This window comes from Athene cunicularia, assembly GCF_003259725.1.
Source record: "Athene cunicularia isolate RWA chromosome 1 unlocalized genomic scaffold, athCun1 chr1_part2, whole genome shotgun sequence".
Taxonomy (NCBI): domain Eukaryota; kingdom Metazoa; phylum Chordata; class Aves; order Strigiformes; family Strigidae; genus Athene; species Athene cunicularia.
Window position 1 is genome coordinate 7,976,611 of NW_020799092.1, and position 26,709 is coordinate 8,003,319.

Consider the following 26,709-nt stretch of genomic DNA (forward strand, 5'->3'; position numbering starts at 1 on the left):
TCCTTTTTTTCAGTCTAGAATGACTTTTAATGCTAAAAAGACAAATTCCACAAAAGACTAAGAGACAATGTCTGTCAAAAAATAAACTAAAAGGGTAAAAAAAAGCATCAGTGCTGAAGCACGGGTAGTCCTAGTGAAGTTCTGTATTTGCAGGCCGTGTGGTTCCTAAACTCAGTCATCATTTTGGTAAGATCTCTGTAGTAACACTGTGCTAACTTATTCCTTTGGGCTGGCCTGTTGGAAACAATTCTTAATGACAAAAGAATTGACTGGTTTAGCCACCTGACCTCCTGTAAGAAGATTATATATTTTTTCTTACTGCAGTAGTATTCAAGGTATCCCTAATCTGCTTCTGTTTGCAGAGGCCTGTCTATATTCCCTAATCCATGAAATCATCTGCAACTCAGCAGTTCAGCAGAACTGCTCCATTTCCCCTGGGAAAAGCACACTCTGTAACCAGAGGACAACTCTTTCTCCTTATTTGACATAATGTATTTTTTGTTATTGTTGAAGGCCTCATTTCATGATTAAGTTGCATTTGATTTTATTGCAATGAATAGTACAATAATTCTCAGTTGTTTAAAAACTCTATTTCTGAGGGATAAGTAACGAATTAAAAAGAATACTTCAATGAAAAGCTGTAAGGGGAGTCGATGATCTATTTGGAAAGATAATTTAAAAATGAAAACACTTGTTCATTTGTGCAACTCCAACGACAAGCAGAACAGCTTTCTGAAGGAAAATCCAAATGTCACTGCTGAGCCCCTCAGAAAAAATGGGTCACTTGAAACAAATCCTCTTCAGATCTGCAAATCTTGACACACTAGTCAGAAATATTGAAACTAATGATCCAAAGTTAGAACTTGGAAATCATAGCTCACAGGAACTGATTTATTTCACCTTTCACAGTAGTCTCATCTGAGAAAAGGGTGAAAGGGGGAAATCTTACAATGACAGTTTTTCCATGCTTGAATGGAGCTGAAAAAGGTTGGATGAACTTTTCCAATGCTGGAAAACGTCCATCTGAAATTGCAAATTGCTATGGGTCATACGTCAGAGTAACATTCGTCAGAACATTTGAAAGGTAGGCATTGCTCTAACGCACACTGGTGAAGAACATTTTTCTTCACTCACATGATAGAGGATTAATACCTAAGAAAGTTCAAGACAAATACATAAACAGAGATTTAAACATTTTAGAAGTTTCTTGGGCTTAATTTCATGACTATGTCCTTAGGTACTACCGCTAGCATAAAGAACTCCTTTCCTTTCCCACTGCTCATACCTGCTTCCCACACTCTACTCACAAGAGTACCACTTCTTCTGTGGCTGTGCTGTAAATCTGGGTCAGAACACAAATCTAGATGAAAAACAGCTTTTTGTTCCCCTTGGATCATTAGACAGATAGGAACAAGAGGTAGGGGAAAGGATTTCCTCAAGTTTGTACAACAACCAACAGAAATGCTTGTGAAATGAGATTCTTAGTGCTCAAGAAAAGTTAGTACACAAATACTTTTGAGCATCTGGTCCTCTGAAATTTGTCTGTCCTTGTGTAATCTGAAGAGATTAGCTTCTCCTTGTTATTATGATACATTAAATATTACAATAAGATACTGGAGTAGCATGCCATTGAAGTTCACAGAATGAAGTGGCTTTTTTTAGAAGTATACAACATGACAGTATATGAATATAAGGAGAGAATGAGTGAAGGCAGAGAAACATAAAGATAGAAATAAGAGGCAAAGTAGAGAAAAGAGAAAGGCAGTTAGGTATCCATACATGTAACTGAAGAAGTACAGATATTAGCAGGCAGTCCCAGTAAATGTTTCAGAGGAAGACTGTGAAAGCACAAGAAAATCAGATTTGAAAGTGTTAAGTATCAAAAAGCAGGTTAACCAGTTAGAGGCAAATAGTGAAAAAGGCATCCAAAGGCAGAGGTTAAAGTGCCAGGCATGATAAAGTATAAAAAAAAAGAGAAGAAAAATAAAGTAAAATTAATCTCTGGGGGGCAAAAGCTGCTTGATGCACACAGAAAATTGTGAAGGCTCCTGTCAGTGGTGAATGACACATTGCTTTGCAAAGGTGCTACTGAAGATGGTGGTGCTTTTGCTGGGGAAGGGTGGGTTGAGGGCAAGTTAGCAAAAAGATGATGCAACTTGTGCTGGGGACATGTTAGAGTGAGCTATGTACAAGGATCAACAGTTGGAGCTGCTGGCAGCATGTCCTCCCATCCTCATTTGACCCTGACCTACATGGAAATCTTCTGGTGGAGATAGAAGAGATCAGGACTGTGGAAATGCCTTGCCACAAGAAGATTAGAAAAAAAGATTAAAGGTCAATTCACGATTGATATCAACATGAATTAGCTGTTGAGCCTGATGGTTTCAACTATTGATGAAGTTGCTATTTTAGATTTGTTTTGCTAGGGTTTTTTTCCATGTTTGATGAACCAAGGATCTGGTTACAAACAAAGCAAAAGTATGAAGCTTTCTGCTCCAAATCACCCAACTTCCTTCCCCAAGGCTGAAAACAATCCTCTTCCCAAAAGCAGGCATAAGGAAAAAAACCCATCAAAACTGAGAAGCCATAGTGTGAGAATGAAAGCAAACACTCTTCCAGTTCACTTTTGCATCCCATCCTGGGAGCATTTGACAAGCAGGTAGTTACACCTGTTTGGTCTTGTGCTCAGTACAGTCTCTTCTGAGAAACACTTTGGGTGGATGGAGATCAAGGGTCTTAACTAATAATTAGTGTGGATCATTTGTGTTGGTGGGAGCTGAGAGCTTTGGCAGTGTCATGGGAAGCATGTGGCACCTTGCAAGTCCATTCCAGAGTTCAGCAGTGAGCCTTGGAAAGGGCTGTCTCAGACTTCTTCAGTGCTTCAGTGTATGACCTTATAGGGGCCATGGCCTAACCCTGTGACTGTTAAGTAGATTTTTTCCTTAATGAACATTAAAGAAATTAAATCTTGGTTTTCTACCCCCTAATGATATGCAAATTATAATGAATAAGAGCACCAATTTAAACACTTAGCATAAGTAACCAGTAATTCGTTTACAAAAGTCAAGAAAATAGTTTGCTACAGATTTTGTAGATTCTTATGAAAGAAAAATACATTGATGTTTGAGGAATTTTCGAATCCGACACAGACACTCTAAGTCCCTGGGCTGTTTCTCACTGCAGTTGTACTCTCAGGGGTTATACCACCATTCAATAGACTACCATATCACAAATCAAGAGCCATATTTCACCCAGTAGTTTATGAAACTGTACTGATTTACACTAATTGAAGTGCTAATCCAATTGTCTTATTGCTTTTTAAATACATTAAGGAATCATAATAAGACCTTTTAAGTTAATGTAATATGAAAAATCAATACCACAGTGCTGTGCAGGTCTAAACGCTGTTTGTATTGCTCCTGACATATGATGCTTACTGTTCAGAGACACACATACAAATGTATGATGCCATCATTAAAGCATTGACATTTACAACAGAAATGCTACTGGTGTTCTTGTCACAGGAAATACAACTAGGACTACACAGGTAATGTTCATTAGTTGAAAACACTAAATGACAACACTTTAAGACAAATGAATATCAAAGACATTCCTACCTAGGTTCTGTATCCACCACAACAGCAGTCATACTACCACCAAATGCTCAAAAGTCAGAGTATTCTCTCCTTAACAAGTCTGTGCTGGTACTTGGTAGAAGAATCATTAACTTCTACACAAACTATGGTTTAGGCAGTTTTAATCTTGTCTCCGCCCAGTTCTGCCCTCTGTTAAAGGTCCCAAAATACATGTTTCTCCACAGTGGTGAAAAATAAATTAGGTAGAAAGTTTGCAAATGTGTTCCTTCCTGTACACTCCTGTGAAACACCTTTTTCCTGAACATGCCAAGATTATAATAGTTCATACTTTCCTGGCACTTAAAAATGGAGTGTCTCAACTTTAGAATTGTTCTTGGTTATTGATACCTAAAATATATTTTGGTATGAAATTTTATTTTCATAGTCTATGGCTAAAGTCTATTCAGCTAAGATCTCCTAGAGCCAGTCAAGGACTAGTAGGAAGATAAAATATAATGCCTTGGGTATATTGAACAAACTGGGTGTTGAGGAAACACTCATGCTTAGAAGACTGTTCAGATTTATAGGTCAGTGCTATTTAACAGCACAGGCAAACCCACTGTGAAAATATATTTGGGCTATGTGTACTTTGGAGTAGCCTTTTACCTACTTAAAACTCTAGTTCAAGGAAACCTGATTTCCTGAGAAGTATTTTACTGAATTGTGCCCTTGCTGTGGATTATGCCCGATTCCTGAGAGTGATTGTAGTTAAAAGAGAAGTCATGCTTAAAGCATGTGAACTATAACTACTGTCTGCCTGGGTGATACACCAAAATGTGCCATTCCTTGTAGTTCACGTACCCTTTCCTGCCATCTCTGTCACCACGCCCATTCTTTTACTTGCTATGAACAATTACAGCTTACTTAACAATGCTGAACTTTGTATGATCTTAATTTAATTTTACTTTCAATACTGTTATCAGCAGTACCTTGCACTGCTCATGGCTTTTCTGACTCTCAACCAGACAATTCCCTTTAGCTTCCTAGAAAAAGAGGCATCATCATCCAGAAAATGGTAGCCATTCCAAAGCTGTATGTCAGGGCAATTCAACTACAAGTGTTAGTAAAATTATAAAATTGGAGTGCAAGAGGAATCCAGATCACAAATTCAGTCTGCAAACTCAAAAGCACCTTTTGTGAAAAGGCCAACCCCTGCCTCAAGAATAGTAAGAATTGCATTTCCTCCCACTCCATCCACTTCTAAGGCTACTGCAAAAGATTGGTCATCTGATGCATAGGAACATTCTTTTAATTTCCAGTCATGATCAAACTGTATTCTAGTTTTGAACTGACAGTGTCACAGAATCATGGAATGATAGAATGGTTTGAGCTGGACCTTAAAGATCACCCAGTTCCAACCTCCCTGCCATGGGCAGGGACACCTTCCACTAGCCCAGGTTGCTCAAAACCCCGTCCAACCCAGCCTTGAACACTGCCAGGGAGGGGGCAGCTACAACTTTCCTGGGCAACCTGTGCCAGTGTCTTATCAGTTTAAAACCATTACCCCTCATCCTGTCCCTATACTTCCTGTAGGCCCATCTTTCCTGTATCCCCCTTTAAGTACTGGAAGACTGCTATAAGGTCTCCCTGGGGCCTTCTCTTCTCCAGGCTGAACAACCCCAACTCTCTCAGCCTGTCCTCACAAGAAAGGTGCTTCAGCCCCCTGATCTTTTTTGTGGCCTCCTCTGGACCTGCTCAAGCAGGTCCATGTCCTTCTTATTTCGGGGACCCCAGATCTGGACACAGCACTGCAGGTGGGATCTCACAAGAGCAGAATAGAGGGGGAGAATCCCCTCCCTTGACCTGCTGGCCACACTTCTCTTGATGCAGCCCAGGGTACAGTTGGCTTTCTGGGCTGTGAGTGCACATTGCTGCCTCATAGTCAGTTTTTCACCCACCAACACCCCCAAGCCCTCTGCAGGGCTGCTCTAAATCCACTCATCACCCAGCCCTTATTTGTGCATGAGATTGCCCCAACCCACATGCACGACCTTGCACTTGGCCTTGTTGAACTTCATCAGGTTTGCACAGGCCCACCTCTCAAGCCTGTCATGGTCCCTCATCCAGAACCATCCAGTCAACCCTTCCCTACAGTGTGTTAACTGCACCATGCTGATTGGTGTCGCTGGCAAACTTGCTGAGGGTGCACTCAGTCCCACTCTCCATGTTGTTGAGTTGCTCTTTGTTGAACAGCACCAGTCCTAATACCGACCCCTGAGGAACGCCACTCATCACTGCTGTCCACTCAGAGATCAAATTATGTTCTGGTTTTGAACTGCCAGGGTCCTTTTTCTATAAAAGCTTTTCCTCTCAATTTGATACTTAGGACTCAACCTTGATCATAAATGAAAAGAGCAGTTTTTCAACCCGTTTTACTAGATAAACAAGTTAATCATGCTTAATAATTTTTTTAAAAGTAGGCTCTCTTGATTCTGAAGCACATCCTTGGAGCCCTTGGCTACAGTGCTTTCTATCTGGATCCATGCAATGCACACAGCTAAAAATGTATACAATATTCCAGGTGTAATCTCATCAGTGCCACATCTTGAAATATTAACTATTCCTTATCTCAAGGCTTGTTTGATATGTTCTAAGGTTACATACAGCATTTTCAGAAAAGCATCTTTATAAGAGTGGTTCCTGATTATCTACAATTAACAGGTACACTTACTGTCCTCTCAAAAGTTGTCAGCTAAGGAGCCCCTAACCTGGAGCAGATATTCCTGTTATTAGCCACTAACAGTGCAGCTTTCTATTTAACATTGTATTCCACTCCTGTTTTGCCATTCTCGGGCTCATTCTTTTTTCCTTCTATGATATTCAGACTCTCCTCTGTATAAACATTTCCTCCAAATTTATGCCTTGACTGTTATTTCAAAAAGTGAAGCTGGAATGTCGTGCATAATATATTTAGAAATCTAGTAACAGTAATGAAAACCAAAGAGACAGACTAGTACCTAGCTGAGAAACCTAAAATAGATGGGTCTAACTGTTGGCTTTGTCAAAGTGGGATGCCTTCCAAAAGAAAGTAATCGTAGAGAAAATCTTAGAGAAAGTCTTAGAATCACAGCATAATTTAGACTGGAAGGAAACTCTGGAGCTCATCTGATCCAATCCTCTGAAGTAAAAGCAGAAGTAACTTCAAAGTTTGTTGGTGCTGCTCAGGTCTCATTCAAGTTGAGTTTTGGATGGAAATTTCCAAGGAAGGGGGTTCCACAGCCTCCCTTGGTACCTTGTCCAGTGTCTGACCACTTTCACTTGTACATGTAGATATGTGTCTATGTGTAATTGGAATATCCTTTGCTGCAACTTGTGTCTATTGCATCTCATCTTTTTTGCTGTGCATTGCCTGTGCACAGGAGAGAGTGTGGTGCTGTCTCCTATATAAGCACACATTAGATAGTGAAGAAAGCAATAAGATTCATCGTTCACTCAACTTGATTCAGTTTATCAATGTCTGTCTTGATCTGGAGAGCTTCAAACCAGACACAACATTCCAAATGTGGCCTGATAAGCAGTGAACAGAGGGAAAGAACCATTTTTCCAGATCTTCTGATCTTTAATAACTGTAGCCTAATATGCATTTAGCCTTGTAGGCTCAAAGGTGCACTACAGTGTTTAATTCACAGTCCGCCAGGACCCAAAGGTCCTTTTGTGCAAAGCTGTTTTTTGTCTAGCTGACTGTCTTGACATATTTGGTGGATAGATTAATTCTATCCCAGGTGTAGGACTTTGCATTTTTCTTTGCTGAACATTATGAGTTCCTAGCAGCTTGTTTCTCCATCCTAATCAAACCTCCTCTGCTATTCTGCCCTTCAGCACATAAACTGCTCCTTTCCTCGGTTTGGTGTCATACATGAACTTGCTGAGAGCACTTCCAGTCCTATTTTCCAAACCATTAATGAAATTGTTGACCATTTTCAGCCCCAGTATTGACTGCTGAGGAACACCACTAGCAGCTGGCCATGAGCTGTTGGGCTTTGAACTGCTGATCACAATTTCAGCTCTTCTAGTTTCCTACCCACCCTATAATGGGTAGGCTATATCTCACCTGTTTTTCTACCAGGATAAGAAGGCAGACTGTGCCTAAGGTCTTGCTAAAGTCCCAGGAAAAAACATGTACTGCTCTGCCCTTGTCCACCAGACCAGTCATTCCATTGTAGAAGGCAACCAGCTTGGTCAGACCTTGATTTGCCCTTGATAAATCCATGCTGGCTGTTCCCAATCACCAGTCCATTTTGTGCCTAATAGTGGTTTTAAGGATAACTTGTTTGATAATCTTCCATAAACCTCTCTTTTTTTTTTTTTAATTAATTCCTTTTATTTGTAAATTTTTGTGCAGAACTGTTTTAAGTTTTCCATGACTAAGTGATGAATAACATGGTCAATGAGGTCTTCACTCACTGTTGCAGAGAAAAAAATATGATGTTATGTTATGATTATATCCAACAGATTTAGGTCTGAATTAAAAACAAAAACAAAACCAAAAACCAACTCTGCTGACCCCTGTAATTTTCCTAAAAGTGTCAAGCATACCCTTGCTGTCAGGTGATCACGTACTTAGTATTAGCTACATGCAAGAGGTTGAAATTAATGGTCCTATAACAGATGTGGGCCTCTTCTCGGAGGTGGGAATTCTTCATATTCTGCTGTGGCATAAAGCATCAACCATCCATTTCCAATAGGTTTCATATACCATGATTGACATTTTCTAGTCACAAGATAGGTATCTTGGCCCTTATTTATTGAACTTTATTACAGATGGCACACCGTACTGCAAATTTGTGTGATTACAGATGTTCCACCAAGGGCACATACACACAAATATCCGTGTCCTTGTTCTTCTTCAAAGGTGTGTCACAAGTTCCATTATTATGCTCTCACTATGTCAAGATAAGTATTCCCTCTTGTTTTTCAGTGTTTTTGATGGAGCCTTGCATTCCCAAGGTTTCATTTTCAGGTTGTCTTCAGATGTACTAGCAGACCTACCCAAGGAGTTTTTGCCTTTTGATCCTGAAAATATGAAAAAGGCATGGAGCTAAATGTACTCTGCAATTTGGAAGTAGTAGAACCTGTAGAAAAAATGCCACTTTCTTTTTCATATAGCAAAAGGAGAACAGTATTCATTTGGTTTCCTCATTCTAACATATGAATACACAGCAATTTCTCCCCATTTTTTTTTCTAGTCTTTTATATACCATTAATTTATAACTTCTCAGGAATTAAACTATATTTTATACTTTGCATTCTATATGGCCGAGAAGAATTTCTCTATATTCAGATTGCCATTGTCCAAGCTGTCTGTAGAAGCATTCACATTCAAAGTTGTCTTCCTGAACCAAGAACTGTTGACCAAAAGTGCCAGAATGGGAAAAGGGAAACTACTGAAGTCAAATCAAAGACTGGTCTCACATCTGAAAAAAGATACATATACTTGTTTTCATTCAAGCCTTCCCATATGACTGTAACTTATGGGAAAAAATGGATTATGATAGTAAAAGTCCCCTTAATAACAACACTGAGATATCAGTAATTGCTGATTACTCCTGAGGGGAAAAAAAAAAAATCAATCCTTACAAACACACTCTAAGAATCACCTTTACCGCAGGAGCTGGTTGCAGACTCCTCCAGGCAGAGGGTGGCAGCAGACTCCCGCCAGAAGAAGTGTCTGCCAAGGCACCAACTTGCAAAGGGGTGAGCCAGAAGCAGGGAGCAGTCGGCCAGGCAGAGGCCAACTGCAACAGACAGCTTTGATTAGAGCCGGTTTTATTCTCGGGACACTAATCCCTAAATAAAAAACATCAATGTATTTTTAAATTTAACTCTTAGTTATCAAAGTAAAAGAGATGGTGTACAGCCAAGCTACTACAGGAATCCCGAGAATGTGAAAAAAATCTACAATAATGGAAAAGATTTCTTGGTGCTCTATTTCAGTGCATCTAGTTTCAGCTTGTTGCTGCACAGCTAACAAAAATGAAAAGCATGCTGACAAGCTGATTTGGTGTTGCCCTCTTAACTAGTGTCTGGGACTTGTTCCTTCCACTGCTCAGTGGAGCTTTTGTCTTTTATAAGAACTCATTGATAATTTTGACATTGATTTGCATCATGTATCTATCTAGGGAAAAGTAGACCAGGATGTGCTGTTTTGATGATATTTCTTATTTTTCTATTTAATTGAGTCTTAATCAGCAGCTTGGTTTGGAGTTGTTATTGTAGACAAAGAATTGAAGGTGTGCAAGTCACTGGCAGGTGACATTACTTAGACCTTGTAGAAGTTAGTCCACATTTGTGCTGCATCATAGCATATCGATAATGAAAAACATACATACTTCAGGTGAAATCCCCAGGGCAAACCTCCCATCTCCTTCAAATGGTCTGGAATACTACCTGAGATATAAGGACTGAAAAAATGTTATGGTTCAAGTAATTGAATATCTGGCATTATATACAACACAACTTCACTAAGCAGTTCATCTGTCTTGTTACACTAGAGCAGATCTTTTACAAGAATGGTCAAGTCTTGATTTAAAGACTACACATGACAGAAAAATCTATAATACCCCACAGACAGTTGCTCTAGAGAAAAAATTTAAAAAAAGCTATCTTATTTCTAATGCAGTTTTGTCCTTCTGATTTCCAGGCACTGGAACACAGTCTACCTTTGTCTGTAGAATTAGTTAAACAGATTTTTGATGATTACATAGCACTTTCACAGAGTTTGTTTCTAAACCAGTCCCCCTTCCTCAGCATTTTCTTTTAGAAGTGCCAACATCAAGGGATCAAGGAGAGGGTTCTGGCTATCACCATGTACAACAACCTTTCTACGTTACCTTGCTCAACAGCCATGAGAGAAAGTTTCCTGACCTGGTCACCATTAAGCCATGAAAATGTGCTCCACTTGCTCCCCACTAAATCCTTTCCTTATTTACTCTCTTCAAAATTCAATGAACTATTAATCTGTGATGAGCTGTTGGTTAACCATTCTCCTAATGATATTAACCACATGTTGCCTAAGTAAGGTCATTTTAATGAGCACTCTAAATCACCAGTAAAGGACCCCACCTTTAAATTGCTCTCTTAATTTTTTTGCCAGTGATGGACTTTCTTTCTTCCAGAGGTTGATTAGCACTGGATGAAGGACTGCCTCATGCAGTACTTTCTTAGTGATACTCCAGGGTACAAGAAGAGCTAACCAGTCTGAGTCAGATCTATGACCCCTCTAGCCCAAAGGCTCTTGCTGACAGGGGCTGCTCCACAACAGAAGACATGTTGGTAGCTGGGGGACAACCCAGTGCAGGCTGTAGACCCAATGCCTAATCAGTGTCAGCAGAGCCAAGGTAGCAACAGCCACTGGTCCCAACCTCAGGCCAGTCATGATCAGACAAAGAAAAGTTAAGAAGTCAGACCCTAGGACAATCCGCTAAAACCAGACAATAATTCAGGGATGGGGCTCAGCACACGCAAACCTCCAAAATGGATCAGATCAGGACTGCATGTGCAGGCTGGAGCTGAAATGGGGCTCTGGGTGTCATGAGCAGAGGTGGAAGTGGCTTTCAGAGGAGGCAGGTCAGGGCCACCTCCTGTATGTGCCAATTAGGGTCCTGGCTATAAGATGAAAATATATGAACACCATTTTTTACATGGCATACAGCACGTGGGTACTTCTTAGCAAGGTTGTGAGTCCCACTCTGGACACAAAGGCTGACATCAACAGTTAGGAAATCTCCTCAGACAACACTTTTAACAGTCTCACCTTTGAAAATGAAAGGCATTTGCTTCTTTGCTGTCTCTCAATTGTGGTTTAATATCTCTAATTCTAAAAAGGAAAGAAAAAAATCCAAATTTGTTGACCTTTGTGAGACATTATCAACTGCAGATTTAGTTTAAGATGAAGAATTCTGGTAGGAAGAAACCAGATCCCCTAGTGCTGAGACCATTTGTTCATCTATTGTAACAAATCCAGAATATGTATCTCTAGTCAGACAGTCATCCAGACATCCCTGTAACTACTTGAAGTATTAAAATAAAGTAGCAGACTTGAGAGTGTTTCAGAGTGGTAATGAAGTATATCTGCTTAGTAAGTTGGTATTATCATTGCGAAAGGATGAGGAAGAGTGCTAATTTTTAAACCATAATGGAAGTAAGATTTACTGAAACAAATATTTTTATAGCATTACTCTTCCTTCCATCTGTAAAGAAAATGGGGTATGGAAGGAAAGCTCATGCTATAAAAGTTCACTAAGTACAGGCTTACATACATAACCTTAGGTGGTAACCCAAAAAGTTGGGTTTTTTTTCCTACTTCTTTCTGAATTAGTGTAGGATATGTTTATTTCTCTTAATTTAGTTCTTTGTCCTGTAAGCCAATGAATTTTCCTGTCCATCTTGCTGCTTGACATGTGCAGAACTGCCTCTGTGATAGCTTCAGCATTGCTGAGTAGCAGTGTCCCTGCCATAAACCCTGATGGGACTGATTTGTAAATCAGGAATCATCCCCATTTATTTGACACACATACAACATCCTAGTTGCTTTCAAGGACATAATTTGAAGTCGTGCTGTCACTACTTTTTCAGTGCAAGCATTCTTGAGATTTTGTTCCATGTTAAACAGCTCTCCATTGTAGTCCTCACCCCAAATTTAATACCATATATTGTCAAACTGCAAAAATTATATATAAAGGGATACTATGATACATGTCTTAGTTTCAGCTAGCATATACAATAAATTAAAAGGAAAAGACCCAAATCACTTGGTCTTTGAATGCATTTTATTGTTCCCAAGCTGTCTCGTCACAGCTTTTTAAGATAAATCACGTGTAATTTGTATCATAGTGTTATTACATTGCATAAAATGTATGGAATTATTCAGTACACTGAGTACTAGCAAGTAGCAAGAAACTACTGGAAACCTAAAAAAAGCTCTATTTTTATTCCAGTTTCCTTTGGATGATACTCTTGTGGTCTCTTTGACTGCAATGACAACTTTTATTACTGTTACTGTTGTGCTATAACAGAGCTACGTGAAAAAGTATCCCTAACCACATTTGATGTCCTAAGTGTTATGGGTTGAATTAATGAGATGCCCAGAGCCTGTAGCTGATTTGTCCTTCCAGCAAACCACCTTCCTCCTGCCCCATGCTATACTGCTTGCAAGGCAAGCCATATGCAGAATATCCCTGCAGCTTCCAGGTTGCCAAGTCAGGTTTTGTGCTCTAGCTCCTCTCGGGCTGGCACCATGGCAGAGAGCGCTACATTGCAGCCCCTCCCCTATTCCTCACACACAGAAGGAAGACAAGGGGCAGCAGCAGCTGTTGCAAGGACACATGGAGCTTACAGGCAGCCATAAAACCAGCTTCTCAGTGAGGGAGCAAGCTGCCCCTCCCCAGCCATAACAAATCCCCTTACTTGAGTGGCACTGACTCAGCAGGACAAATGGTGAAGTGTTTTCAGAGTCTTACATGTGCTAAATGGTTGTCTTTGCTTTTGTTGTTTACACTGAAAATTAAATGAAGGTGAATGTTTTCAGGGTGGATACTAAGATACCCCTTCACTGACGATGAATTATTGCCTGGAACACCACTCACTGGGTAAAGTCATGGTGGAGATCTGTCTTCCTAAAGTCTAGTCTCCTTTTCTGGCCAGTAAGTTGTCTGAATTATACGGTCACTATTGACAAAATTATCTTTCCTGCTCTTTGTCCCACAGGTGTCTCTTTCCCCGTTGTCTGAGAGGGTCTTGTCTTGTGGAGAAGACCTTTTCCGAAGGACCCAAAGGACAGCAACACTGAAGAAAGTGGATACCATGCCCAACACCAAAGTCAGCCCCAGGTACACATACCTGAGAGAGAAATGATTAATCAGAGCCTATTTCAAAGGCAGCATATGACTAGAAGACATCAAGGACACATTCATATTTTCATGTTGTAAGGCTGAGTATAAAAGCTCTTCAAGCAAGCTGATGACCCTGGAGATGAGAGTTTGCCAGCTCACCCAGGTCAGGTATTGTGTGGTCTGTGGCCAAGAAACATCCAGGCATTGACTGACCTCCTCCACCCCAATCTGCTTCAGTGAGAATAGAACTAATATTTATAGGGAAATTAATCTATATTTTGGTTGCCTCATATCAGCACCAGTGATACCAAGACCATTGATGGTATTTTTGCTTTACAGTCTATGAGAGTAACAGCAACAGCAGCAACAATAGCAACATTAAGCTTTATTAGTATTGAGTCCCAACTGAGCTTTTGTTCTTTTCTTCAAATTTTCAAAACAAGATTTAAGTCCCCTCATGTTTTTTCCCAGAGGTGAGGGGAAGGGCAAAATGTTTTTTCCTTTTCTCCATTTCTGATAATGCCTTTCATGAATGCAGTTCAGATACTTATTCTCCTCCAGCAATAAACTGATAAACACAACACTGCGTTTAAGCCTCTAGATAAACCAAGAGTTCTTTGTGGCTCTCTACCCTTTCTTTTTGTGGTCCAGCTCTAACATGGAGCAATGATGAGGTTAAAGAGCCCTTTCACTTGTTTACTTACTTATTTATTTACACACACACACACACACACACACACACACACAGAGTCACAGTATAATTGTTAAAAAATGGGGGAAGTTTTAGCATAAAGTTTTAACTGAACCTTTTTTTTTAAAAAAAAAGTCAAGTGACTTAAATATTTCCAGCTGATATTGAAATGATCCCCCCCCTGCCCGAGACTAAATCGAAAGAGAATGCTAAAACCTGAGCATTATTATTAATATTGACAGTCAGACTCTTTCATTTAGCATCGTCTTTCACTCAAAATTTCTGATAGAAATTCTATCAGTACCAGGTGTAGATGTACTTAAAGAACACAAGTTAAAGAATGAATGGAGAAGAGCTGTTACCTGAGGGCATTAGAGTCATAGAGTCTGCATGCTCCTCTTCCTCCACATCTTTTGCTTCCCCATTTCAGGCAAGTGGTATCTATGGCCACTCCAAAATACACTGGGGCTGGAATTCCCGCTGGGTGTATTTAACAAATAAATAGAGGCAAGAAAGTTACCAGTTCTGTTCTAGAGACATGTTCGTGTAGAACATTAAATAATACATTTGAACAGCAATGACACTTCCACACTGTTTGCTGGATTGAAAAGTTGTGCCTTGTGTTGCCCAGGCACACACACCACCCTTTCCTCCCTGTGGGGAATCAGGGTGGGGAGGAAATGCAGCTGAACATCAAAAAGCCAGTGGAAGTCAGCGGAAGGAGCGTTGGCCATGGCTTGGTTTCCTTGCCCTGCAGGACACCTTTGGGGGGAAAAAAAACAAAAGGAGGTACTTCTTTCTTGAAAGCGATGGAGCCTGTTCAGCTTGGGGGTGAGAGGCGTTTTGTGTGTTGGTTGGTGGTGGAGTGAGAAGAGAGAGAGACAGCAGGGCTTAGATCTGCAGTGGGGCAACAACTATCCAGAGATCCTACTGTGGCAGGGGCAGACCTACTGCAGTGCTTGTGGGTGACAGAAAGGAAAAGCTCTTCTTCAGATACTAATGGGGTCAGCGTGGACTCTGCAACCTGGGAAGCCACCCATGGTTGCTGAAGAAGACAGTAAGCTTGGAGGGAACTGGCCTGCAAAGATGTGAGAAAGCAGCCAAAAAGCTTGTTTTGATGACATTTCCTCTGCCTTAACCAGCTCTTCTAAGTCTGCTCTAATTTAAAAAGTGACTTGCTTCTTACAAAATACTACCTTTTCTATGAAGACCTAGAGGATTTTAGAGTTTCTAGTTCATTGTCATCTCATAGTACACTTGATTTTAGAGGAAATTTATAGGTGGCTTTAGTACAAGGCTGCAGTTAACCCTGCCCACAGGCATCCCTGTACTTAGATTAATTCCCTTAGAAACTAATGAAAATATGCCTGAAAAATGATCACAAAATCTGAGTCATAGCTTTTCTATTATGCTTGTAGACAAGGAATTTTATGTTAGCTTCATAGTCCAAAGGATCACTTGTCACGTCTATTAGCCATGTATATTTTAATTATACCTAAGACACAGTTATATGATTTATGAAACAAAAAGGTGATTCCTTTTTCCAATAAGTTTCCTAGGGTTTTCTGGGGGGTTTGGGTTTTTCTTAAAATCATGTAATATTAACTTGTCAGTTAGACATCATTCTTTCCAACAATCAAAGTTTAATTCTAGGATAGAGGATTACTGAGAAGTATATTAAAATAGACCCAAGAGTACAACTGGACTTACCAAGTACTCTTATTGCCAGGGTATAGATACCAAGTGCAAATGATTTTAAGTGTGGTTTAATGCATCTAAAAATAAAAAAAATAGTGTTAAATAGAAATAATTTACTGTAGATAATTTATACAAAAACAAAAAGTAAAAGGAAGGAAAGAAATATGACTTTTTCCTCCCTACTGACACTGACTTTAACAGAATTATAGAAATATGTAAATAATGTGATAAAATCAGAACAGTTTCTAGGAATTCTGAACATTTATATTCAATATCATATTTTAAGAAGGTCGTGAATTTTCAGATAATACCAGCACTTAAGAATTACTAACACAGGACAAGAAAAATTGGTTGTGAAATCATTCATCATTGGATGGTCTTATTTAGTTAAACATTGAAACATTTAGTTAAACTCTGAAATTGTGGATTATGACTCAGGCTAGTACAAGGTATTTAGGCAATCAATTCTCATTGCACTATATATTTAGGATCAGGATCACAGCTCCTGCAAAGGTAAATCCTTCAAGCCATTCTCTGACAGAGCAGACTACTTGCATTTGGACTTTTCTGAGCTTGCAGCAGAAGCCCAGCACAGACATAAGTCCTTACAGCTTCAGATCAGCCCTGCTCCAGCCTTGGGTCATTGTCCTGGCTCTTCTAGGAGGGTGGAGGTGGTGGGCAGGAGAACAGTTGCCTTTCACATCCATGCTAGCAGCAGTGTGCATATGGAACCACTCAGATTAGTAGGACTCAGGTGCTGCTAACCTCATCAGCTGCCCAAGTGTGCTGTTTCACCCAGCATGTATCAGACTGCCTATTACAATACCTAATCCAGAAAGAACGCGAGTGCATGCTTTGCTTTTAGCATGTGAGTAGTCCCTGTCAGACGATTAAGATGGGACATGGTTGATACTCGGGGTGAGTAACACATTATTATCATTATGGTAACTGATAAAACTCCCTATTGTCACAGTCATTCTATTCAATATAAAAAGAAAAATAATGGGCTGAAATTCAGTCACCTCTGTGGATAAGCATAGCACTTCGGAGGTCCAGTTTATGTGTTCTGAACTAGGATGGACTCAGCTTCTGCAGAAATTCATTTAATCAGGAATATCTTTAAAAAATAATAAAGATAATGCAGAACTAGCTTCTTTTGTTCCCCACCAGTGATGTTTTATTATTTCCCAATGCAGCATCAAGAACCCATACTGTAAATGATATTTGGATCATCTTCCCTTAATTTAGTGAAAATGGAAAGGGAAGTGAAGGACTTATATAGAAAGCAACACTAAAGTACCATGGTCAAAATATCGTTGTGTCCATCTCATTTTGTAATCTGAGTGCTTTATTCTCCAATACCCTGATCATGGATTATCATAATACAGTCTGTTATACTGTGTCTTATACAGGCACGGACATCTATGCAGGCATGAATGTAGCATCATTTTGAGTTGGAAGAACTGTGTTTTGCCCTCGTATCAGATACATGCCACATAAGCAAGCCTCAGCCTAGAAATCCTTTTAACCAAATGCAAGGGCACAGAAAGTAAAAAAATGGAAAATAAAATGACTGGATATTTATTATGTGTTCCATAGGATTTATATCCTGAAAAATAATTAAAAAAAAAATATCTCTTCCTCATGGAAAAAAATATTGTTTAAGCATTTGTATTGTCTTTGCATGGAAACAACAAGTTTTTTGATATCCTGAGTGAGAGCCAAATCTCTCAGGGAGATCTGAGACTTCCTTACTGCCTAATCACCTGCTATTAATAGCTTGTGCTTGAACAACTATCTGAATTGCAGGAGTTTTTCTCCAAAACTTCAGGGCTTTCCCAAGTTCCTGGCTATTGTAATTAGTCCAATACCACTAAAAAGACATTTCAGCAAATGACTCAGTCACTAGCTGTAACCATACTTCGGTGATTTCTGTCATGTAAACACTTGAAGTAAATGTCACTAAATCTCATAGGCTTTTAGGGATTTAGCTCTGTTTGTTGGTAGGTGCAATGATAACTGCTCATCTGAAAACATCATCTTGTTTAAGTTCTGGACTCTTATCAGAGCTGACTGAATGCTGAATAATTTAAAAAACATATAATTGGAAAAATATTTGAAGTCTGCAACTCAACCGTAGGACTATTTGTTTTCAAAGAGCATTTATTTTCTTTTGGAAACAAAAGCACACATTCAGTTCAGACAGATTTTCAGGGACAGTCATTCAGTGATGGATTTTAGAAAAGCAAGCATGAGCTTAAAGTAGAATTGTGCCCACAGGTCATTTGTAGAGGAAAAAAAAAATGAACTTACTGAAACATATTTTATGTAGCTGCACGTTAGATCTGGGTGCCTTCAGTCCAGCAGAAAAACACATAACTTCTCAGTTTCAATTAAATGGCTCTCAAAGTAAAATGATTTTCAACAGAAGTAAAAGCTCTGGAGCAGAACCAATAAAGCTGTTTGGCCAATTTCATGTAACAAAATGTTTTAGTATCATTATTGAAAACCTCTCTAAGCTTTTCTAAATAAATTCATTGAGCATTAAGTCCCCTGAGAGCAAGTTCTTAGGGTTGAGAAGAGCAGGCAACTCTATGATTTAAGCTCATAGGTGATCAGCTATGAACATCTGTTCCAGACACTTCTGCAGTGGAGACAAGATTGAAAGCAGAAGGTTGAATATGGCAATGATGGTTTTGAGGCCCTGTGTGGTATCATATCTGTAAATTTTCTCCAAGATGTTTTATGGATAGAAATGGGACATCATGTGGAGAGAAAGGGGAAGGAAACTGCATCCCTGCCTAGCCCTATGCCCATATTTATACAACAAAAAATCCCACTGTGTCAGAAACAGCCATAGAGGGCAATTTGGTGGAAATCCTGAGGGCTTTACCACAAGCTCTCAACTCATGAATCATCCTTCTCTTGGTGCATGGACAGTTTAAGTGGTGCATAAGCTTCAGTAAAAATTGTCCAAAATGTATTATAATATGATTGTATAGCATGATTGTTCTTCTTGGAGTGACTCCTTGGAAAGAGAAAGAGAGATGCCATGTATTTTTGCAGTACTTGGTGCTAACCCAACAAGGTGGGTGGCAAAAGCTAGGCAGCTTGTACAGTTTAAGTTTTTCCACACTGGCAGTGTTTGTGGAGGGAAGTGGAGAAGGATCCTTCTGTCATTTCTTGAAATCTCTTTGTGAATATTAATTCTGGTTCAAGGCCTATGCTGGAACCATAGCTGAAGTTACATTTTTGCTCAGGTTTTTCCATATAGGTTATGTAGCCAGTTCTAGCACTGGATTTTTCCATGTGTTATAAAGACACTGACAATGAGACAGGGCCTGTTCCAGAAAATTTAATTCAAAACCAAAGAGCATTTTGGAGTAAGAAAACACAACAATAATAAAGATTAGTTAAAGATTAGTTAAACTGTATTTACCATTGTTTTGTTTGAGAAGCAGAAAATACCCATCTGGAAATAATTTGGAAAGAGAAACTGGGAAAGCAAGCTTTCCAAAACAGAGCAGAGCAGCACTTAGAATCCAAAAATTGCAAGAAGCCGACAAAGATCCAGATTAATTGTTGGATGTATTATATTCCTTTTGGACTTTCTAAATTTAGCTTAAAAACTTACACTTGGTGATGGACAAAAAGTTCCAGCAGTTAAATACGTATTGGAACAATCCCTTAGGCCAAGCATTTAATAAACACATGATTACTACAACAGAAAAAAAAGCAAACATTCTCATGCTAAATCTATCTTTGTTTTGGAGATAAATTTTGGGCTGAACAATTATATGGAATAATAAAATGGACTAGAGGAGAAGAGTTGAATGTATAGAGATGGTTTGGGTTAGATCACCTCTGTGTAGCTCTGCATCGGTATCCACAGCAAGTGAGGAAAACTGGGCTACCAATAAGCATATGCATTCACACATTGGCACATGGAGAGCTAATTTTCATTTGCATGGAGGCCACTTAACACCATTTTGGTAATATAAAAAACATTAAGGGAAGTGAAGTTTGGTATATATGATAACCATGCCACCTGTATTATATTTAAAAAATAAGGTTATTGATGGTGGAGATAATCATATGCACACTGTTGCTTCAGTGGTAGAAAACTCATTGTTAAATTATGAGGATGACTTTCTATAGTAAAAAGAAATAAAATTTTAAAAGCCACCTTGCACAGATGAAAACATTTCACAATACCACAGGGGGAGGGAGACCCATTTACACATGTCAAAACACCCTGAAAACATTTGGCGCTGCTAGCAGAAATTATTTCTTACCTTAGAAGCAGTATGTATCCGGGTGTGCCACCTACTGACAAGGTATATGAAGTGATAACTGATATTACTAGAAAATACAGAAACATTTTTGGACACTCTTTTCCTTTTTGACATGGTCCTACCACAGCTGAGGAGCTTTGTGAAGGAGATTCCAAGGTTCCTACACAACTGCAGTTAAAAAATACCTGGAAGACAGCAGGTAAAAGTGTATGGTAACATAAACAGCCGGGAAAAGGATGTTAAGGAACTGCACATCATGCTTTTCTGGGTAGCCAAAAGTTTACATCCAAACTGGAAATATTTTTCAAAAGGAAAATGCTTGTTCATTGAAGAACTTTGTAAAGAAAGTAGCTACTTTTATTATATTATGATGGATGTATTTAGTGGGTTTTTTTAAAAAGTTTTAGTAGCCAAGAGCTAAAAAAACCTGCTTCCTACATTCTCTGCTTGAGATTTCTGCTGGAAACAGCAGTTGAGAAAATTTTAAATGTGGTTGACAGATTGCTAAAAAAACCTGAGGGGTTTAGGTCTGGAGAGGACGTGCCTTACTCAAGTTTTAATCCACTTACTCTGATAGAACTGGTTGTATTAGGAAAACTACTACATCACATATAGAAATGAACTACTGTCTTACAGTGCTTTTTCCACTGCCATTGGATGCCTGGCAGCCAGCGAGACAAGCAGAAATGTAGGTAACTCCATTTTCCCCACAGATGGGGTCCCAGTCATTCTTGGAACATGCACAGCCTGAGTTGCACTCTGAAAACAGGTCTTGCTCATAATCAGTCATCTGTTTAGTTCTGGGGAAAAAGAGAAAAATGCAATTACATTTTCTAGGAGATGTGAAAGAAATCAGTATCAAATCGTTATGGTCTCTGCCAGGCACACCTGGCCAGACCTCCTGTCTGCAGTTCATTAAGGTGTTGTCTCTTCACATCCATGCAGCAGAGTAAATTTTTATTTTTCTCTTATCAAAAGGCTTTCACAATATCACACTACCTATGGTGAGATAGTAGCTACTTTATTAAGGAGGACAGCTAACAATTTCTATTAATCCATTTTCTCATATTTTCTAAGATTTTAGTTATCTAAAGCTTGATGCAGTTTTAACAAAACTGGACAAAGAAGTTTGATTACTCCAGTGGCAAAGAGGGGAGTGAGTTACTCAAGGGAAATCTCCACTATAGTGAGGAAATTATCAGAATGAGATTCATACAAACTGCGGGTCTGATATCTTGCATGACAGCTATCTGCCAACTTCAGCCAGTTGCTGCTGAAGTCACCAACAGAGCAGCTCCTGGAGCTGCTGTGGAGTTGGTGCTGGAAACTCCTCCAAAAAAAGTAAGATTTACAAAGTAATAGCGTGGGCAAAAATGACCAAAAAATGCTAGTGTCAAGTGTACCTCATGGTTAACTCACAGTTAATCCATGAATGCTTGAATTTTGTATTCAGGGGGTATTAAATGCCAGCACACAGAAGCAAGGAACAATTAATTGAAACTCAAACCCTACTGAGCTCCTCACATTTCCAGAAATCTCTAGGCTCAAAGGATGGGTCCCATGGAAATAGTAATTAAAAAGTAATCAGAAAAATAATCTGCACTTGTGGCATAAACTCCTCTGGGCTGAAGGCAACAACCACAAAAGGGTTCTGACACAATGCCCGCTGGAATTGATGGAGAGGTTTCCACCACTTTGAATTAAATTTCTGGGAAGAACATTTAGGTCAGTCATTTGCTTTTCAACAATATATACTTTGTGGAATAAAAGGAGGAAGGAGTTTGATTTGCAATAGTACTTTATGCTGAAGTGTGATCTTCCCAGCATACCCGTGGTATGACACAGTTAGTCCAGCCACATCCGAGTTCTCACAGCCCATTGCAAATAATGAGAGGAGCAAAAGGTAACCAAAGAAAGATGATCCAAGGGAGAGTTTTGCACCCCCTAAAACATTGATTTTGAATTTTTTCATGATCAGTCCTCCAGAAAATATGCCAAAAGCCACAGCAGGAATGTTGATAAGACCTGAAATAAAACAGAAAAATCTGTATTAGCAAAACCCCCAGGTAAATGGACAATCCTCAGCCACAAAACCAGCAGCAGACATAAGATGAAGTAACAAAATATGTAAGATCTTCAGTTGGGATGTTTTATTTGTCCAGACTTGGACTGTTCCTACAAAGGTGTTGGGACTGCTTTGAAAATTTTGCTCCCAGGAAAATGTTTCTTTGCTAATTCTTTGACAGAGAGATTATGTATAAGATTTAGATAATGATCTTCCAATTTCTTAAACTAGGTGGTGTAAGGAATTGGAAGAAGTAATGCCTCAAATAATCCTTGACACAGAAAACCTTAAGGACAAACTGTGGCCTTTGGATTAGTCTGAGCAACGTCACCCAAGGAAGCAGGAGTGTATCGAAGGATGCACCCCTCACTCCCTTGCAGTTGCATTGCCAGACTCCTTAGATAAGTCTCAAAGGGGCAGATGTGGACCAAGGAAACTAAATGTTTATCAGTGGCTCCATCTTGTAGCCATTTGTGGCTCTATTGTGTAGGCAAGACACCATGCATGCATTGCTAATGAACTGATGAGAGGTGAGTGTTTCTGCCCCAGAAGCCAGAGGCAGCAAAAACCTGTGGGACCAGAGAAAAAAAAAAATGTAGGCAGACATGCTAATCAGCCGGTAAAATGAACTTAAAAGATGAACTTTGCAGATGAACTTTGCTCTGCGTGCACCCACCACTGAAGAACTGAAGACTGAGGACCAACAGGACACCGCTGGATCCATGGTAGTGACTATTCTTGTGACTCTATCCTGCATCCTTGCTTGATTTCCGTCTTTTCCTTCCATTCTGTCCTATCACTACCCCTCTTCACTTTTAATAATAAAAACTGGTTTGAGTGTATGGCATTTGACCTCATTTGTGTCTTAATCTCAATCTTGGGATAATATCAAAACCTCTGACACTGGATCAGGACAGGTGGTTTTCTCCACTGTTAGTTTGTCGGTGGAGGGATCATTGTACTGTTAGTTGCAACACAGCGTCATTTCTCACAAGAGCTGCTCTGGGCATTGCTTAGGGCAGCAAAGACCAACACAGCCCCACTGCACAGTTTGGGGCTTTGCTAGAGATCTCCCTTGCATTCTTCACCCATAGCAACACTAGGAGCAACCGGGGTCATTCTCTGGGGCTGCCCCACTGCGGCTCTCCAGGGCAGATCCTCTCCTTCCCTTTTCCACTGACAGGAGAAGCCTGAACTGCTCATTCCTAGAGGACAAATTTGGTTTTACCTACAGTGTTATGAAATCTGGAGCAAGACCTGCTTTATCTGTTTTGATTAGCCATGAAACTTGCCCTAGAGAAGTCTCCAAGACCGAGAAAGCCAGTGGTATGTCATCACCTTCATGCCCAGGAGAGTTAGGGAATTTCTATGGTTTTGGTTGTTGAAATGCTCCCTTAAGTGAGTGTTGCAACGGCAGAAAGATAGGTATACCCCATGGGCTCTCTTTTATCAGGCTTCAGGCAATCAAGTGGAAGAGCATTGAAGGAAATGCGTAAAATTGGATGACCATTAATTCTTACCTGGACAGCTTTCCTCAAAGCAGTATCCCTATTGATAGATACGGACAAGACAAAAAAAAGTCCTGTTCAGTACATGAAAAACTGTCTCTGTGTAAATAGAGACTACCCTAAATGATACTGCACAGTCAAGCAAGATACCCTTGGCTGTATTTCACTGTTACTGAAAATGATTTGCCCAGCTTTACCAGCCAGTTCCAGCACGTTAAATTCCCCCCTTGCACAGGGCTGTGTATGTGGTTTGCATCTTTTAATTCATGCTGACACCTAGCCATGCTGAGCCAAGCAAGTATACAAAACACAAGCAAGTACCAAAGCATACATGCATACATATAGCAGATGAAGTTTCAGAATTTTGTTCACAGGACTGGAGGTATTATAACATGATTTCAAATGACTTGGTGTAAAACACCAGCTTATGACATTATTGTCTAATCTGCAGGCTAGGAAGTACACTGGTATCCCGTAAGTTTCTGGCTTCAATCATTGTTTGATCCACCTGGATTCACCATGGATGCACACATGGTAAAAAAAATCAGTGCTTAGAAGAGATGTTAGTAGGTATGTTCTATGTTAGAAAAAGCCTTATTTTATCTAGTAAACCCAGGAGACTGTATCTTGGCTGACTACATGAACCCAGTTCAGTTACTGACAAGGTTCAGGAAGCTTCACTGGGTTGACATTTTTCACTCTGTACATTCATGAAAAATTGTACTTCAGGGGATTTAGAAGCAGCATCCAAAATGTAGCATATGTAAATTAAGAATCATTATATAACAGGTTTTCCTGATCTCCTTTTTTTTTTTTTTTTTTTTTTTTTTTTTTTTGTAAGAGAGGACTTGGATTGGAACTGTGAGCTGTGATGCACCAGAGAGTACCTGCATTCTGCCCATTCCTATGCACCTCTTTTGTTCAAGCCTTTGTCTCATTGCCTTACAGGTAACTCCATTGCTACACTGACACCATGGGTGGTGGTGAGGGGAACAAAATGTGTATATTTAAGGAAAATCATACAAACAGAGCAGGAGCCATTTTATTTTCTTGCACATTCCTTGGGGTGTGACTGCTGGAAAATACCCTCTTATGACTTACAGCTGATTTTTTAAAATAGTGTTTCGATTTGCTCTGACATTTTGGAGATCTATCAGAATTTTTTTTAAGAAAAAGAAGAAATAGGAAAAGAGCTAAGGAAAGGGAAATAGACACTGTTAGTTCTAGTCGCTCCTCAGCTTCTTTAGCAAGGATGGATTAGATGAAAAAGGAAAAGGAGGAAGGAAAAACATCTTACTGCAGGGATGGCCACTCAGCCAGGATCTTTCTGTAGCCAAGACATCACACGTTCTTTGTTGAATATGGTCCCTATGCTTCCTGAAATCAGATGGATCCTAATCCTCACTCAGTTTGCACATACCTGAAAGCTTAGCTCCAGAAAATCTTTAAATACAATGAGTAGTACTGTACTGAATGTAGGGATTTTTTTCTGGACTTTTTCTGGCCATCAACTGTGTTTGAAGATTTCTCCTTGTTTTGAGGAATTTTGTGCCAGGAAATTCCAGCTTCTATCTTTAAGGAATTAACATAGCACAATGGATCAATACAGCTTTTCTGCATATATATACCTCCGTTGCTGTGCAACTAATGCTGCTCTGAAACAAGGCAGTTCCATCTGCATTGGATTGATGTAAACCTCTTTGCTGTCTAATGCTATTGAGTGCTTCGATCTCAGGAACTGAACCCAAGCCTGCATGAAGTTCAGCAACTGGGCAATGAAGTTCACCATCCTGAAGACATCTCCAAAACTGGTCACACTGGTACCCAAAGGCAGAAGCAGCTTCTCTCTCTATTGTGCTGTTTGGAAGGGCTTGGGAGACTAATTCACAGAGAAAGGCTCTTAGGTAAAGTTAGGGCAGAAATACTTACTTTTCCTTCACCAGCATTGCTTTGAGATAATGTGAGGTTTTTAACGCATGTATTGTGTGATCACTGATATGAATTTGACTTTCTGTTATTTGGCACAAACCTCTTCAGAAAGTAAAAGACTGGCAATATTACAGCTACTTTATGGTCAGTACTTTAGCACTCACTGAGCTGACCTTCATTTTGTTGAAATAAATGGGAAGCCATCAAAGGAAAAGATCTGTCTGATGACAAACGTATTTTAAAAATAATTATCTTTTCAATTATTCTCTTTTGCTGTACATACATTATTTTTCAAATTTCCAGTAAAATGGGAAATAAGGTATCAAATCATGTAATCTCTCACAGTAACTCTTGCATAGATAAACTCAGAGCTAACTAGTGCTAAAGCAGAAATTAATAACTTACCTTCCACGACCTACTACATAAAACCAAAGAAGGAATGAGAAGAAATTAATGTATCTTTAAAAAACCCCAAATTTTCCCTATATGTATGTATATGCCACTCCTAAAATGTCCATTTTTAAGATATCAAGAAGCAGATATAGCATTACCTATAACAAAATTAGTTTTTGAAGATGTTTGCCCATACTGTTGTTCAATATACTTTGGCTTATATGTCACCATGCCAATTAAAGAATTGAACTGAATGATACTTGCACACAAATAGAGAATGTAAACTGGATTCCCAAAGAGGTTCTTCAGTGACGGCAAGAAGTCTGCAAAACAAAATGGCAGAAATGACAACCAGGTCAGGGAGAGAATAACTGATGTGAATAATGCTTTGCAATGTGTTGGCACTTTCCAGAGAAAGACAGCAGAATATTTCAGGAAGAATCCATGAAGTTCCATGAAGTTCCTAAGAGCTCCCCCATTTCTGGATTGGGATACAGTGGAGAAGAATACTAAGCATCAATTTCTCATCAAAGATATCTTGTGTTCTACACCTTCTTTTGATCATAAATCAGGACTGATTTGGTTCCTCTGTGTTCTCAGCCACGTCTCTTAGCTTAATTTGGGGGCAGAGACTGTTCAGCACAGCTGACAGTAAGCACAGACAT

The 26,709-nt window shown here is 39.5% G+C and overlaps 1 protein-coding gene across 8 annotated transcripts in view; it reads right to left on the reverse strand.

Annotated features, from left to right (window-relative positions):
- Nucleotides 1–26,709, reverse strand: part of LOC113475862 (solute carrier organic anion transporter family member 1C1-like) — a 65,068-nt gene that overhangs the window by 22,238 nt on the left and 16,121 nt on the right. For 5 of the 8 annotated variants that reach the window (XM_026840967.1, XM_026840966.1, XM_026840970.1 and 2 more), the window contains 7 exons: nucleotides 26,203–26,367; nucleotides 21,979–22,174; nucleotides 20,784–20,949; nucleotides 20,150–20,334; nucleotides 15,867–15,931; nucleotides 14,519–14,636; nucleotides 12,577–13,472 (listed from right to left, as the gene is read on the reverse strand). In XM_026840967.1, coding sequence (XP_026696768.1) covers nucleotides 13,250–13,472; nucleotides 14,519–14,636; nucleotides 15,867–15,931; nucleotides 20,150–20,334; nucleotides 20,784–20,949; nucleotides 21,979–22,174; nucleotides 26,203–26,367 — 1,118 coding nt within the window. In that variant the 3' untranslated portion in view covers nucleotides 12,577–13,249. Of the gene's footprint in view, nucleotides 1–3,617; nucleotides 3,767–8,306; nucleotides 8,649–11,388; nucleotides 11,452–12,576; nucleotides 13,473–14,518; nucleotides 14,637–15,866; nucleotides 15,932–20,149; nucleotides 20,335–20,783; nucleotides 20,950–21,978; nucleotides 22,175–26,202; nucleotides 26,368–26,709 lie in introns of those variants that run through there. The other 3 variants (XM_026840972.1, XM_026840971.1, XM_026840969.1) reach the window with 3 other exon arrangements.